Source organism: Sphaerodactylus townsendi, linkage group LG05 (assembly GCF_021028975.2).
Source record: "Sphaerodactylus townsendi isolate TG3544 linkage group LG05, MPM_Stown_v2.3, whole genome shotgun sequence".
NCBI lineage: Eukaryota > Metazoa > Chordata > Lepidosauria > Squamata > Sphaerodactylidae > Sphaerodactylus > Sphaerodactylus townsendi.
This window is the reverse complement of record NC_059429.1, coordinates 59,077,883-59,092,679: the sequence shown is the minus strand read 5'-3', so window position 1 is coordinate 59,092,679 and position 14,797 is coordinate 59,077,883. Positions and strand designations below refer to the sequence as shown.

The 14,797-nt window shown below is 38.3% G+C and overlaps 1 protein-coding gene across 2 annotated transcripts in view; it reads left to right on the top strand.

Annotated features, from left to right (window-relative positions):
- PDE4B (phosphodiesterase 4B) overlaps positions 1-14,797 on the top strand; it is a 326,679-nt gene that overhangs the window by 72,591 nt on the left and 239,291 nt on the right. The window contains exon 1 of one of the 2 annotated variants that reach the window (XM_048496093.1): positions 7,920-8,556. The exons of the other annotated variant lie outside the window; for it this stretch is intronic. Coding sequence (XP_048352050.1) covers positions 8,321-8,556 — 236 coding nt within the window. The 5' untranslated portion in view covers positions 7,920-8,320. Of the gene's footprint in view, positions 1-7,919; positions 8,557-14,797 lie in introns of those variants that run through there. 2 annotated transcript variants of the gene reach the window in all.

The following is a 14,797-nucleotide window of genomic DNA, read 5'->3' as shown; positions in this document are numbered from 1 at the left end:
GTTTTGGCTTTTTTGTCTGCATAGCATGGACACATGACTGCATAGCATGGACTGCATAGCATTTTACCCCAAAATGGCTCTTTTACCCGCTCTCATTTCCATTTTGTGAGCAGCTCACACCACCATTTTCTGCCGCTTCAGAATTCTCCATGCTTCCCACCATTTGCAGAAGGTTCCCACAGACATTTCCTCTGTTTGCAGCTCATCTGCTCAAAATTTCCATATAAAAACTACATGAATAAAGTTAGTTTTCACTGTAGATTCAGAGGAACCATCCGCGGGTACCTTCTGCAAGTGGAGGGTTGCAAGGAGAATCCTGCAGCAGCAGAAAATGCCAGACATGAGCCGTGGCAAAAATGAAAGTAAGAGCTCCTAAAGGGGGGGGGGGGGATAAAATGTTTCCTGCTCTCCACACAGCAAGCAGGAAACATTTTCAAAATGGTTTTAGGGGGGGAGTCCTGATTTTAAGCATTTTTTAAATAAAAAATTTCAGGAAAAATAAAACGTTTTGCAAACACTTTACAGGAAAAACTGTGCAAAATTCCACCCCAAGACATTTTATTTGTCGACCTGAAAATGTTTTATTTGTGTTGTGTAGAATGGACCTGTATTAAACAGTTTCCTGGAAGAAATAGCAGCTTTGGTATTGCTGGAGTCTAGGAAAAACAGAAGTTCTAGACTAGTTAACAGAGGGTGGATATTTTAGAAGTTCTCACTCACCCTGTGAGCAAAATTGGGACAATCATCTTTTGAAGCTTCAGCTTAGTTAAAATTGGTTAAAAATTGTACACTCTGACATCAAGGGGGCTACCTTGGATTGCTCAAGAAGGATTCTTATATTTTCCTTGGAATAAACTTGTACAGCAACGACTTCAGCTCCTCAAATCTTTCCTGGGACTCCCTTCGATCAGTCACCAGACAGAAGGCTATGAGCATGATTAAGAAATGTTTATTTAGGTTTGATTACAATAGTACAGTCTGTAGAGCACATCATGTTCTTCTTTTATTTGAAGATAATAGTGGACCTATCACTCTTTCAGTTATGAAATGTTATGGCCTTATGATTGATTTTCACAATCATTCAGATGTGGTCTAGTTTTTTAAAAAATATTTTAGTAATCTGCTTAAAACTAATAAGTAATAAGTATGAGGGAGAGAGGGTTAGGGTTGCCCATATAAATGTGCAAACAGGAAGGAGAATTTATAAGAGTTAGTAAGAAAATATCACCAAACAAGGTCTTTACCCACTGTAGCAAGACAGTGATGGAGAGAGATAGATGAAGCTACTTGAGGAACAATTACCAACACTTGTAAGCTGTGTGAAAAGCTCCTATGCATTCCAAAGGAAAGACTCTTAAAGGAGAAGTATGCCACAATTGCAAGATGCAAAATGGCTTACAGAAAAGGCATCCTGTTTAAATCCTTATTCCAACCATATCATTATTATTATTATTTTTGCCGTCGTTGCAGCTATGGCAACCCATTAGGGTTTTCAAGGCAAGAGACATTCCGAGGTGGCTTGCCATTGCATGCCTCTATTTCTGAGACTATTTTGCAAAAAAAAGTATCTATTGAATGGAAATTCCCCAAAAGGTTCTGTTTCTGTCACTGTGGAGCAAGAGGCAAATACCAGTTTGTCTACAATTTGTTTGAAATTGCCATTTTTAGTTTACTAGTTGACAGGTTTAGAATTATCTTTTAGGACTTAAAGTATGTCGTGTTAAAAAGGTATAGCTTCCTAACATTTGTTACATCAAGGTTTCTTTTCTTCCTATGGGTTTGACTCATTGTTGTTAATTCCTTTAGATGGTACAATGACCTAAGTGACAGAAAGAAGAGCTTTGTAACTAATTTTATCCAAATAATGTGCTTTCATGGAATGTACCCTCTGAGAAAAGCTTCCAATTACACTGCCATCAGCATTGTAAAGAAAGAATCAGCCAAACCTCCCATCCTTTTTCAGCAAATGCGCGAAATGTTCTAGTGTTGCACTGCATCCTGCCATTATACTATGATATTGTGACTTAGATCAGGCTGATGGAAAACTTATAATGCTGAAATTCTTAAGTAGAATTCATTTTTGTTTTTGTAGAATTACGAAATGAAATAAAATATGAATGTGTCACAAACTGACTATTTTCTTCAAATGATTTCAGTTAATAAAATCTATCATATTGCTAAACCTTCTGTCCTATGCAATTTACTTAGAATAAAGGTTTACTAAATTCAGTGGGGCTTATTCTCAGTTTTGTGTAAATAAGAGTATAACAATAGTCTGTTCAAATGTAGAACCCAAGCCATTCTTACATAAGCCTAGCTCTGGGAACCAGTGTGGTATAGTGGTTAAGACTGGAGGACTTAAATGAAGAACCAGACTCCCCATTCCTCCACATGGAGCCAGCTGGGTGAGGGGAAGGGAACGTGAATGCATGCAGCTTTAAGACTCCTTTCAATAGAAAAAAGGTGGGTATTAAAAACCATCACCCAGCCAGGTATTTTTGTTAAAACCCATTGATATTATACTTCAGGTATTGGGCCTGTACAGTCATGTTCAGGCCCAAGACCTTGAAGAATATTCACTGAGTTGGGCAGAAACTTCTAAGGCACACCAGCTTTCAACCCCACAATATTTCCCTAATTAATTTCATAAATCATTAATTAAACAGCATTATTTATGAAGAAACTTAGGATCTGTTTGTTGGGAAAGGGTGACAATATTCCTTTTAGTCACTTCTACATCTTGAAGTTCCAGGTGCATGCGATAAAAGTCCCCTTGGAATTTATTCCCTGGGGGGGGTAGCAGTGGCAAAATTTTGGAGGGCTTGGAATCGAAAGTGGGAATCGAATTTCTGAAATTTACATTTGATTTAGTTTTTAAAAAAATGCAAATGTACAACGAATCTTAAATATGATTTTCCCACTGTGTTTTATCTGGAATATACACTTTTAAGCACATCTTATAAAGGGAGCATTACGACAAACACTACAGCCTTCTGTAAAGAAAGATAAATCTTCAGAATTGTAGAACTTGGTAGGGGTTTCATTTCAGTCCATACTTATTTACCTATGGACTGCTACTATGAGCATGGAGATATATAAAATAAAACTCTTTTCAGTCTCTTCTATACCAAGTGTGTAGATTTTGCCAAAAAGACAATCATAATTCCTAATGATCAGTGTATAAAGAGGAAGACAAGATTCAGTGGTTGGTTTTTATCTATTCTTTTAAGAACACCTCACTCAAATTATCACCAAACAGGGAGGAGACAGGGGAGAGAAGAAACACTGAATTTCCCCTTTTACCAAAATATGTATCCTCTAACACCCTGGCTGGGAGAGTCCAGGCTAGTCTGATGTAATCACAGTTCAGAAACTAAGCACAGTCTACCCTGCTTATATTTGGTTGGGAGGCCTCCAAAGAATACCAGGATTTCTATGCAGAGGAAGGAAATGGCAAGCCACCACTGAATGTCTCTTGCTTTGAAAACCCTATGGGGTTTCCATAAATCAGCTGGGACTTGACACCTAAAAAATCCTCGAACCAGCAGAATGTCATTTACAGTTTCTCAGAGAGTATTTGGATGGAGAAAGGGAAGGTGGCATGATATAGCCCAATCTCATGAGATCTCAGAAGTTAAGTAAGAAGACTTTGCAGAGGAAGACAATGGCAAGCCATCTCTACTTCTCACTTACTGGGAAAGCCCACTGCTGGGATTTCGATAAGTCAGTTGTGACCTGATGACACTTTCCACCACCAGTGAGCTTGCTTTTGGTGTGTCTCTCCTCTCCTCTTTTCAGACGACCTTAACACTTTTATATTCTTGGCTTATTACTTCTTCCAGAATGGGCACACATACATCAAGAAACGTTAGTGGAGCCATGGAAACATTAGTCATTATCATGAGCCATTAAAAGTGGTTTTGAGAAATGAGAATGGGATTTGAAGACTGGATGCTTTGCAGAGCGGCATATACATTAGGAAGGATGAATGGGTGGAAAAGTAGCACATGAACCAGTCTTACAATTCAGATGTTTATGCTTAACAGAAAAAAAGAGGGGGGAAAGAACATGTGAAATAATCTCAGTAATGCAATATCCTGGTTTGGGCTTATGAAAAATAGATATAGGCAAACAAGTAGGCACTTTCACAATGAAAGCAAAACATCCCTGCCTTGGTCTGAAATTTCAGTTAGCTTTTAAGTGGTACATGAAGATGAGCATGGAGATAGGAAAATGGCTTCACTCTGGAATCTACTGCCTAAAGCCACTGTTTCAGGTAGCTTCATCATGAGATTGTCTCCTGCATATCCATGATCTTGGATTACCCAGGGCAATCTCCAATTTAAAAACAACCACAACTCTTGGGGTGCTGTGTGGTTTCCGGGCTGTATGGCCGTGTTCTAGCAGCATTCTCTCCTGAGAGACTGCTGCTAGAACACGGCCATACAGTCCGGAAACCACACAGCACCCCAGTGATTCCGGCCGTGAAAGCCTTCGACAACCACAACTCTTGTTTACAATGTTACCGCTCTAGAAAATCCCAAGTTTTCTCCTCTTTGCAAAAGCTGTTTCCCCTCTCTTTTCTCCTTTTTATAAATTAACCTGCAAAGAAGAAGTTCTTGGATTAGTATATACATGGAGAAATATGCTTGGGAAGGCTGTAGTCAAGTGGGCTGGTTTGTAAGAAGCATGCTCAGCACAGAGATAGAGACAAGTCTCAATCAACAATCTGTACTTGCCAGTTTTAGATAGCAGGTATTCTACTGAGTCCTTTTTGTCAGTATGCAGTCAGAACTGCCCACCCACCCATGTGTCAGCTCATTCAGTAGGCAAAGCCAGATTTTTAGATTTCACTCAGATCTCTGTTACTGATTAAAAGTGAATGTTAAAAGCCACTCTCTTAAAAAGGGTAAACTACATTTTCCTCTAAATAAAAGTTGTTCCTGCTTCACTGGTATAAAAAACCAAGTGTTATCATATCCCTCCTTCTATTACACTTTAGGATTCATTAACATTGCACTCCTGGGAAATAATTGTGAAGATTTCGGAACAGTGAAGAGATAGTCCTGTCCTCCCTTGTCCTCTCCAAGTTTGGTAATTTTTTAAAAAAGATCCCCATTAGTTGCAGAGACTCAGACTACTCAGACTACAGAAGTGTGTGTGGCTGCAAAGAGTGGTGGTTTCAAAGTCTGATAATTGATTACGTCCTATCATAAGCATGGTTCTTGCCCTGTTGTCGCTAAATGGGTGGGTCCCACCCAACACATGCAAAGTTAAAGCTTGCTTTGTTAATTGCACCCTTTGCAACTTGTTAACGAAGCAAATAAGGTTGTTGCTCCCACCCTGGACATGGAGTTCCCACGGGTATATATGCCATTTATTTTACTACCATTCTTACCCGATCCTCTGAAGATGCCAGCCACAGATGCAGGCAACAGGTCAGGGAGAAAATGCTACTAGAAACATGGCCGCCACAGCCTGGAAACCACACAACACTTGTGGAATGCCTTGTATTTAGTCTAGGCTGGTTATCAGGGCCAGTTGCTGGGATCATGTGACTCCAATATTACAGCAATTATTATACTGACTTTCAATCTGGTCCTAATTCAAGATGATGGTTTTGCCTCTCAAATCCCTACATACCTTGGGACCATGATATCTGAAGAATAATGTTCTCCCATGTGTTCCTTCGTGGCAATTAAGTCTTCAGTGTCCCAACAAGGAAACTGGTCTGGTGGGTGCATGAGAGAGGGACTTCTCAAGCGCTGTCCCATGATTATGCAAAAACCTCTCCATGGAGGTGTGCTTGGCCATCTCAGTCTTTAGGAAGCAAATTAAAATAATTTATTAATGATGACATTTGATTAGTCTTTCTAAGAGCAGCTTTAAATTATTATTTTTAACCAGTGGTCTTCATGTTTATATATTTTATTGTAATTTATTATTTTATTTTATTGCAGTTTATTATTATTATGCCATATCTTTTCAGTGGTGTAAGTCCATTAAGCCCCATAGAGGGCTTTCTGGCTATGGGGGGCATCGGAGGGGTTGGTTTTGGGCCATTGGTTTTGGTTTTTCTGCTTCCCTGTGCTGCCAGAAAGCCCAGGGCTGTGGATTGAGCTGTAATAAATGTTTTAAATAAATAGTAAATTCAAAAGGCTAAAATGGGAAGGTGAAGGGGATGAACAGTGCAATCCTAAAGAGGGCTACCTCAATCTAAGCCCATTTATTTTAATGGGTTCAAACTGGAGCAACTCTGGGTTGGATTGTGCTGAAAATCATTCCCTGCACTTAGCAGTTTTGCTGACAAAAGAGGGAGCAGAGAATGATTATTTCTACTCCTTTACTCTTCCCACTGCAGCTTTCCAACTACGTGGCTATTAGATCAGGCTTGTCCATGATTCCACAAAAAAAAGTGTTATAAGGTCAGAATGGACTATTTGGGGGAATATGGGAAAGATCCATGATTTTTGCATCCACAGATTGTGACATCCAATCCAAACTCTCTAACATGATTTTCTAGTGTCATAAAAATAACATGACATTTTAAAATGTGGTATTAAAATATATATTGCACTAGGGAATGAACTGCGTGCGCCTTTTCAGAAATGCCCTTAATTTAAAAAATATGTATCCAAAGTTCTCAGGACCCCCTCTGTCTCTGCCCCTGGATCTAAACATGAATGTCAAATGCATGGGGAGACTTTCTGCAATTACCCTTAAATCACAGGATCACTCAAGTGTGTGACTTTGCCAGGCAGTGAATCTTTGCTTCTTGCTTATATGCTCTTTATAAAAGATGAAAGTTTGGCTCAATAATTGTTATTTGCGAGACAACTAAAAAAGATCCAAGGGGTAGTCAATATTTTGTGTTGTTGAGCAGTTCGTCAAAGACAAGGAAGTTCCACTTACTAACATACTTCCTTGTACAGTGACTGGTTGCAACTGTGGGTGTGTTGCTTATTTGAACAAAGCAGTGCCAAATGTCTTTACCATTCATTGTCTCATTCATAGCCAATATCTGGTTGCAAATAACCTCTGTGATCTTCTGTATGAGTCATTACAGACTCCTGTTATTGCAGTGAATAAAATTAAAGCTCAAGCTCTCAATGTAACAATTACCAGGAGTTTGTTTGCCATTAACAGGCACCTGCTACACCTATGTATTCTCCCTTTCAGGAGAAATACCAGATTTTAAAATCAATGGCATTATCTTCACATTAACCCATCACCTGCATGCAAGTCACATTTAATAAAGTGGTAGCCTTTTTAACCACGTCTCCCCCTGGCTGTGTCATTGTTTACATGTCAGCATTATTTTATAACAGTTCATGCTTAAGGTTTGATTAGTTGTTAAGAAAAATGTATGTGCTTCTGCTTTGTTCTTCCAGTTTTCCACAATAAAATGATTGCTACTTCCCAGGGTGTACTTAATTTTTTATAGAAAGTATGGTTTCACAAAGCTGTAGGTAATTAATTGCTAAGGAGTTTTTCTATTACACGTACTAGAATTTTTAAATTTTGCTATTTAAAGCAGAATTTTGTGACTTGAGTATTTATTTTGCTTGTTCTAATAATATACTGTGTCCCAGTATATTGCCTTTGTTTAGAATGGTAGAACTGGAATCTCTTGGTATGAGTGCATGAAATGTTTTGAACCAGCCCAATTAATACAGTATGGTATTGTAGCACCCTTTATGTGCAGTATAAGAAAGGACTAACTAGAGTCCACTCGTCAGAATAAGTTGAACCAATAAGCATAGTGTAGGTGGAGCAACTGCTGTGTGGGCTGAACAAAATAATTCTGAATGAAGACTCAAATGGAACATGCTGGATTTAAGTGAGCTTTTTTTTCTCTGGATTTTGTAATAGGCATGGGAATTGTGCCCTTTTTATTAGTCAGGAAGACACAGATCAATCTCTGTTGATCAGGTATTTAAAGCATAGGATTATATGGGGAAGGACTTGATTGAGAGCCTGATGAATTTTTCATAAGCTGATATATGCAGCTGAATGAATTCAGTGAGTGTCACCATGTAGCTTGCAGACAAACCACATCCACAAGGAGGCTACTGACACAGAAAACACTTTGGCGCATTTTCAGAGGGAAAGCAAGGACTGACAAAGCTCTTTCTGGCAGAATTGACTTATCTGTTCTTCGATTATGCTGCTGTTCCTTTAGGCAGCTTTTCATCCAGACATAATCTCGATGAATGACCACACAGAGCTTGTCGATTTATCAGCATTTGAATCTGCAGCAATGTCTCCAGGCTGTGCTATTGTGATTTTTGAATGAGAGAGCTAACATAACATCCAAGCTATGACAGCAAAAGATTCTTCCAAGGAACTCACTGCTCCGGAGTCTGAGATTTACATAAAGACTTTCAAAGAACAAATGCATTTAGAACTTGAGCTTCCCCGAGTTCCAGGGAACAGACCCACCTCCCCCAAAATTTCCCCCCGCAGTTCTCCAAGGAACTCTCCATGCTTTTTCAGAAAGTTGCTGGTGAATAAAAGCATCCGTCAACGTCGGCGTTTCACAGTGGCACATACGTGGTAAGACAACATTGGTATTAATACCTTTTTAGAAGGATGTGTGCAGCTTTGCTTTTTAAATACTTTATAGGACAGAAAACATGACCTAGTCATAATACCTCCTCGGTAATTGAACAGTGCTTATTTAAGTAATTTTGCAACTCTCATATTTTTCAAAACATATAATTTGCTGTTTCATGGGAATTTGAGTAATTGCCATGGTAAACATTGTTTTTTGAAGATAACTATCCCAAACAATGTGCTTTTATTTTAAAATCAGAACTTATATGAAGATTAAGCTGAAATTTATTGGTTTTGGCACCTTGCATTCAGATATAAACAATGATGATTTGCTAGAATTTTGACTTGACTGTCATTTGACTGTGGGGCAAAATATGCTTCTCACAAAGGAATTTGAAGTGAGGATCTAGCTAGCAGCTAGATTCCCTAAACTGACCATTTTTGGTCTGTCAGCCATTTGTGTGTTGTTACAGCTGATTTTGGTTTGGAGTTGACTGTGTCTGCAAATAATAGGAAATGGCTATGTTAGTCCAGGTAAATCAAGTAATAAAGGGTTAGCAAAAGAAACAGGCATTGGTTGGATTAGTTTTATTCTGATTTTTCTCTTCTCTTTATATGGTATGTTTTTCATGGATATAGTTCCCAGTCCAGTTTTTAGATGGCAATATATATTTATTCTCAAAAATTTGGAACTTGATTATTTTGATTTTGTAACTTGATTCTTTTGAAACATGTTTCCTAGCCTTATAACATATATTTGTTAGAAGCATATTGAGAGATGAGAATAAATTATTTGTATATAGAGACTGGAGTCTCTGCTACTCTTGAAACTGACATTTTTCCTCTTTCACAGTGAAACCCTAAACAGAGTTATACTCTTCTAAGCCCCTAGACTTCAATGCACTTGAAATGGTGCAACTCCGCTTAAGACTGCATTTACAGTGAAAATTTCATTTAAAACATTTCGTTAGAAAAGCTCACTGTGGCATTAAAATAAGAACTTTGCAAAAATTAGATTTTACTTTCTTTTTCTTTGTGTTATTTATTTATAATGAATGAGCAACTGTACCATTTATTTAAATCTTTTGACCAATACAACAATTATTATTTTTATGGCAAAGAAAAACCTGATTCTATATGATCAAATATTATAGGTAATAAATATCTTAAGGGCTGCTCTCTAACATGCAGTCCCTAGTATGCATTTCAGACAGCTTTTTATATATTTATTTATTTATTATATTTATATACCGCCCTCCCTGAAGGCTCAGGGTGGTGTGATATGATGATATGACAATATGATATGAATCATATTGTCTTGGGATATGTCCTTCAAAGTGTTGTCTAACTTGGCTAGTATGAAATATGTCTTAAAACTGCATTACATTGTTGTGTAAAAGTTTGCTATGTTTTCATTTCACTCTCCTAAAATCTTTGCCAGGTGTTTTGTAGTGCTGCAGTGAGTTGTGGTTAATTTCTTTGTCACTGGGTATGGTTAAAGACATTAAACAGTATGCATGGTTTATTGGAAGGAACAGGAGCTCTCAGAGGTCACTAAAATAAATCAGCATATATATTGGTAACGATATTTAATTGCAATATTTATGTGAATATAGATGGAATTGGGAAAGCAAAGTTACCCATCTGTTTTCTGTGCATACGGTTTAATAGGACCAGACTGACTGACCAGTTCAATTCATATGTGAAATAAATGCAGTAAACTTTTCATGAATTGTTTCCTATTGACTGGAGGAAACCAAATATGTCAAACAAATGGGAAACACATTCATAACTGCAGTTTGAGGATTACCTAAATGTTCTCACTTTTGATCCAGAGATATTCTCAGATTATTTTATTTTAGGTAGCTGGTAGATTTCATGGGGTTAACCTATGTGAATAAGGATATTGTCAACAAAAGATATGCTATTGGACTTAGAACAATGTCCATTTGACATCCTTGCTCAGTGTGTTATCTGGGACCCATGAAGCCATTTCTGCACCTTTTCAAATATAGGGATGGAGCCCCTTGAGTGCAAGAATTCTCCCAAGGCATTGCTTCGAGGTGTTCTTCCTGTCCTCTGGTCAGAGAATCCATTCTGTCATGGAACCATTCACAGTTTGATCCAGGCTGGAATAACTGGGACTGACGCAGTTTGATTCTCTGTTATGCTCTTTCATTGCTAACATTCCTGTTCAATTTATAGTTCTGTCAATGGGACAATCATGGCTTAGTGTATACATAGACTCTTGAATATCTTCTCCTTGAGTTAATTTGATTGAACCTAACAATTCTGGTGTTACTTCTCTTATTATTTTTTAAATGCCATTTTGGAATGACCAACAAGGAACAGTTTTGAGCCCTTAGCCTGCCTCTCATTTTTCAAATTAATTTATATTCTCCTGATACAACTTGTAGAAATGAAGTGGTTTACATTGAAGTTTGAAAAAACTGCTTAAGAGTATGCTTATACAGGTGTGTCTGTGCAGGCATGTTATCAAGTCACAGCTGACTAATGGCACCCCCTGACTTTTCAAGGAAAGAGATGTTTGGAGGTGGTTTGCCACTGCCTGTCTCCACATGAGCTGAGAGAGTTCTGAGAGAACTGTGACAGGCCCAGGTTATCCAGCAGAATTCACTGTAGAGTCCACTGCTCTTAACCATTATGCCATGCTCGCTCTCTATAAAGGATAACATTAGCTTTATTTAGGGATTCCATCTAATCTTAAATATTTTACTTTTTTATAAACTATATAATATTATACTATAATATAACATTGTAAGAGGAGAAGGTTAATTATGCAAATTGTTGACTTGTAAATCATACAGATTCCTTTTTAGAGGCAGGTATTCTGTATATCAGAATTCAGATATACAGCTGGATGTCTTGTAAAACTACAAATACTGGTTTTGTTTAATGTTTGATGGTGCTAACCAGCTTGCCTTTACTATGGAATTAGTATGCAACTATATTCTGCAACTATTTGCATTAGCTTCAAGCCTATTGAATGATGAAGTCATATGTCTACAAGTTAGATCATTTTTTGCCCCACCAAACAAGCGATAGGGCTGGTACTTTCAAATCTTGGAGCTCTATCTTCTAGTGACCAATTAGATCAAAACACAAGACATTTCTGATTTAGTCATATGCTGGAAAATTCTGTTAGAAGCATAACAATTCATATGTTGTTTAATCAAGGTTTACTCTTCATAACTGCGAAAGTCCATAGCTCCAGTGAAAAAGGGGTTAGATATATGTTACTGAGAACCAAGCTCCACTTGCTTCAGGAAGAGCAATCCATCTTGTCTTTAGTAAGGAATATCTGTGCCCACAAGAAAACTGTGCAGACTACTATTGTCGATGGTTTAATGCGACAAGAATGGAATGTTAAAGAATTTACCTACATTCACTCTTCATTCAATACGATGTGAAAATGATGACCCACTTTAAAAAGTTCTCTGTGCATATCAACACTGTTAAATGACACAATTGCTGATAATAACTGCGTAAGATTTGCAGAAGGCTTGCTTCACTTTTTATTGCCTTGTTTATTTTTGAAATCTGGAGAGCTATATTCAATCCTGCGGAAATATAAATAAATTTGGTTGTGGTGAGATAGATGAGGTATGTAAATAAAATCTCTGCACTACATATCTGTTAATAATGTATCATTGGCAACAATGTTGGCTATAGCACTAAGCCTGCTTTTGGATTTGGGAATATGCTTATGTAGGACCTCTATGCTGAAGGTCTGTATGCTCTTCTTAAAAGTCCCTTGAGTACGAGTGTGTACCTACTGCTTTCAAAATTTATTTTCAACTTTGCTATTATAATGGTTTTCTGTTTCTCTTGCTCTGTCTTAAGACTCTGTGACAGAGTTGCATACAGGACTGCAGTTTTCTGAAGAGAACACACACTTTAGTGGAGCTAGCTGAGCCCCAGAAGTGATAGAAATAACCAAGAAATTGTAATGGTGTGGGCAGAAGAGCATTTAATTAACTTGTTGGTGTATTTTTCTAATTCGAGCAGCTTCTCCTGATCTGAGAGTAGTAGTAGTACATTGGGCCCTTGGTCAGTGTAGTAGTAAAATTGACAGGACAAAATGTGGAGTATCTGAAGCAGTATGCTCCCCCCACCTCCATTTACATTGACAGCAGTGAGATCAGGGGCTTTCTCTAGATTGGTACCACTGTTATGTTGTTTTCTTGTAGCTTTTTCTTTTTAAAACTGTAAGCTACCAAGAGGCTCTAGACTGGTTTGCTTGACAGAATACTGATTCAGAAAGAATATTTATATAAATTAATACAAAATGAATCTTCACTTCTTCACCATTGTGGTCAACATACAAGTGATGCTTCTAGTGAACAATGGAGCTGCTTCTTTGACTGGGTGGTCTCCAGCAAGCTTGGATATGATTTTATTTTCATTCATTCGTAGTATTTGAAGTATATTAAAAACCTGCAAAACCTGTTTTATCAAACCAAGACAGATCAGTAAAAACATGTAAGCCGTGAAAGCATTAAGACAATAATATCCCTCTAATATCATTTCTAGCTCTTTAACAAGCTATTAAATACAGATAGCCTTGGAGGGACAGATTGAAGGTTCATAGTTTATCTTTAAAAAGACAAACAATGACAGACTTTTAGAATCTAATTAATGCAGCCTTTGTTCAAAATGCCTTGCATTTTGTTCTGCAGAGCAATAGTCCACACCAGATTACCAATAGCCTTTATCTTTTGTATTCCTTTCATAAATTTGTTAGTCAGAGGTCCATTCCACACAGCAAATGTTTAACAGATTGCAGTTGTGATAAAGGAACCATTTTCCCTGTTTTCCCGTTCACATGCATTCCATGCAGGCAACGATTGGAGGACATCAACAATCCAGGTTGCTTTTGCACCTTCTCACAGAGACACTTCTCTTTTTAAAAAATTTCTGGTAAAACATGTGTAGCTATGCAGGCATGCAGACGTGAACCCCCACAGCTATGCCAATCGCCCCACGATACAACTGGCTGCACCTGCGTAGCTATGCAGATGAAACACGCTAAAAAAATTTAAAAGGAAAAATGGCCTCCGTGCAACAGCCAGGCAATGGCAGGCAGATTCTCCCTGACCATGGATGGCATGGTGGAAGGGCGGAAAAATAAAAAGCCTCCTACCTGGCCATTCTCATGGAAGCATCTACAACCAAGGATTTTCCCAAAGGATCGCTAGTTTAGCAATTTTCAAAAAACCTGGGTAGAGGGAAATAAAAAAGGGCAGACTCATTTTGGGGTGGTGCCTGTGTAAAGTCCCTCCCCAAAATGGATTGTATGCCATTCTATACCCATCTCTTTTGGCCCGTGCAGAATCAACCACAGTGACCTGATGGCCCAGGCTAGCCCAACCTCATCAGATCTTTGAAGCTAAGCACAGTTGGCATTGGTTAATACTTGGATGGTAGACTACCAAGGCTGTTATGCAGAGGAAGGCAATAGCAAACTACTTCTGAATGTCTTTTGCCTTGAAATTCCCAAGGAGTTGCCATACGTTAGTTGCGACTTGATGGAACTTTCCACCACAAGTTCATTAGTTATTACTGCAGGATTTCAGTGATGGCTTAGTCCAATTAAAAAACCAACAAACTATGTATCTTCTAATAAAAGACTGCTGCCCTGAATATACTGCCTTTTGTGCTGCCCTGAACTTTTTGAATGAAGGCCAGGATAATAATGTAATAGATTGAAAATGTTCAAGTTTATTTTTAATGTGATTCTAATTGCTACATGAATATTCTAAGATGTAGAAAACCAGTTCTAAACTTTTGTTCTTAGAGTTAGCACCTTTGAATTAAGTTCAAAATTGCCCAGGATTTATTTATGATGAAATCCTATTGATGTGATGTCCATAAGGAGGATGTTGAAAAAAGTTAACGAAACTTCTATACTGTTTGTTTGCCCTGTGTCTGAGGTGATAAGCTGCACTTATCACCAAGATTGGAGGTGTCCCTGGGCAAGCCACAGCAAGAGGAGTCCTCAAGGAGGAGGGGCTGGTGGTAGCAATCCACCCACTACACAGAACCTAACACAACTGGGGAATAGAGAGTATGCCATGGCAGTGGAGTGGCCCCAATGGCAGCAAGGATAAGTGTGGCTTGGCAGCAGCCAAGCTTGCTAGATACCGCCTCGCAAAAGGAGCAGCCCCATAATTCTCTTCATCCCCAGCTAGATCCAGTGAGACCCTGGGACACAGTGGCA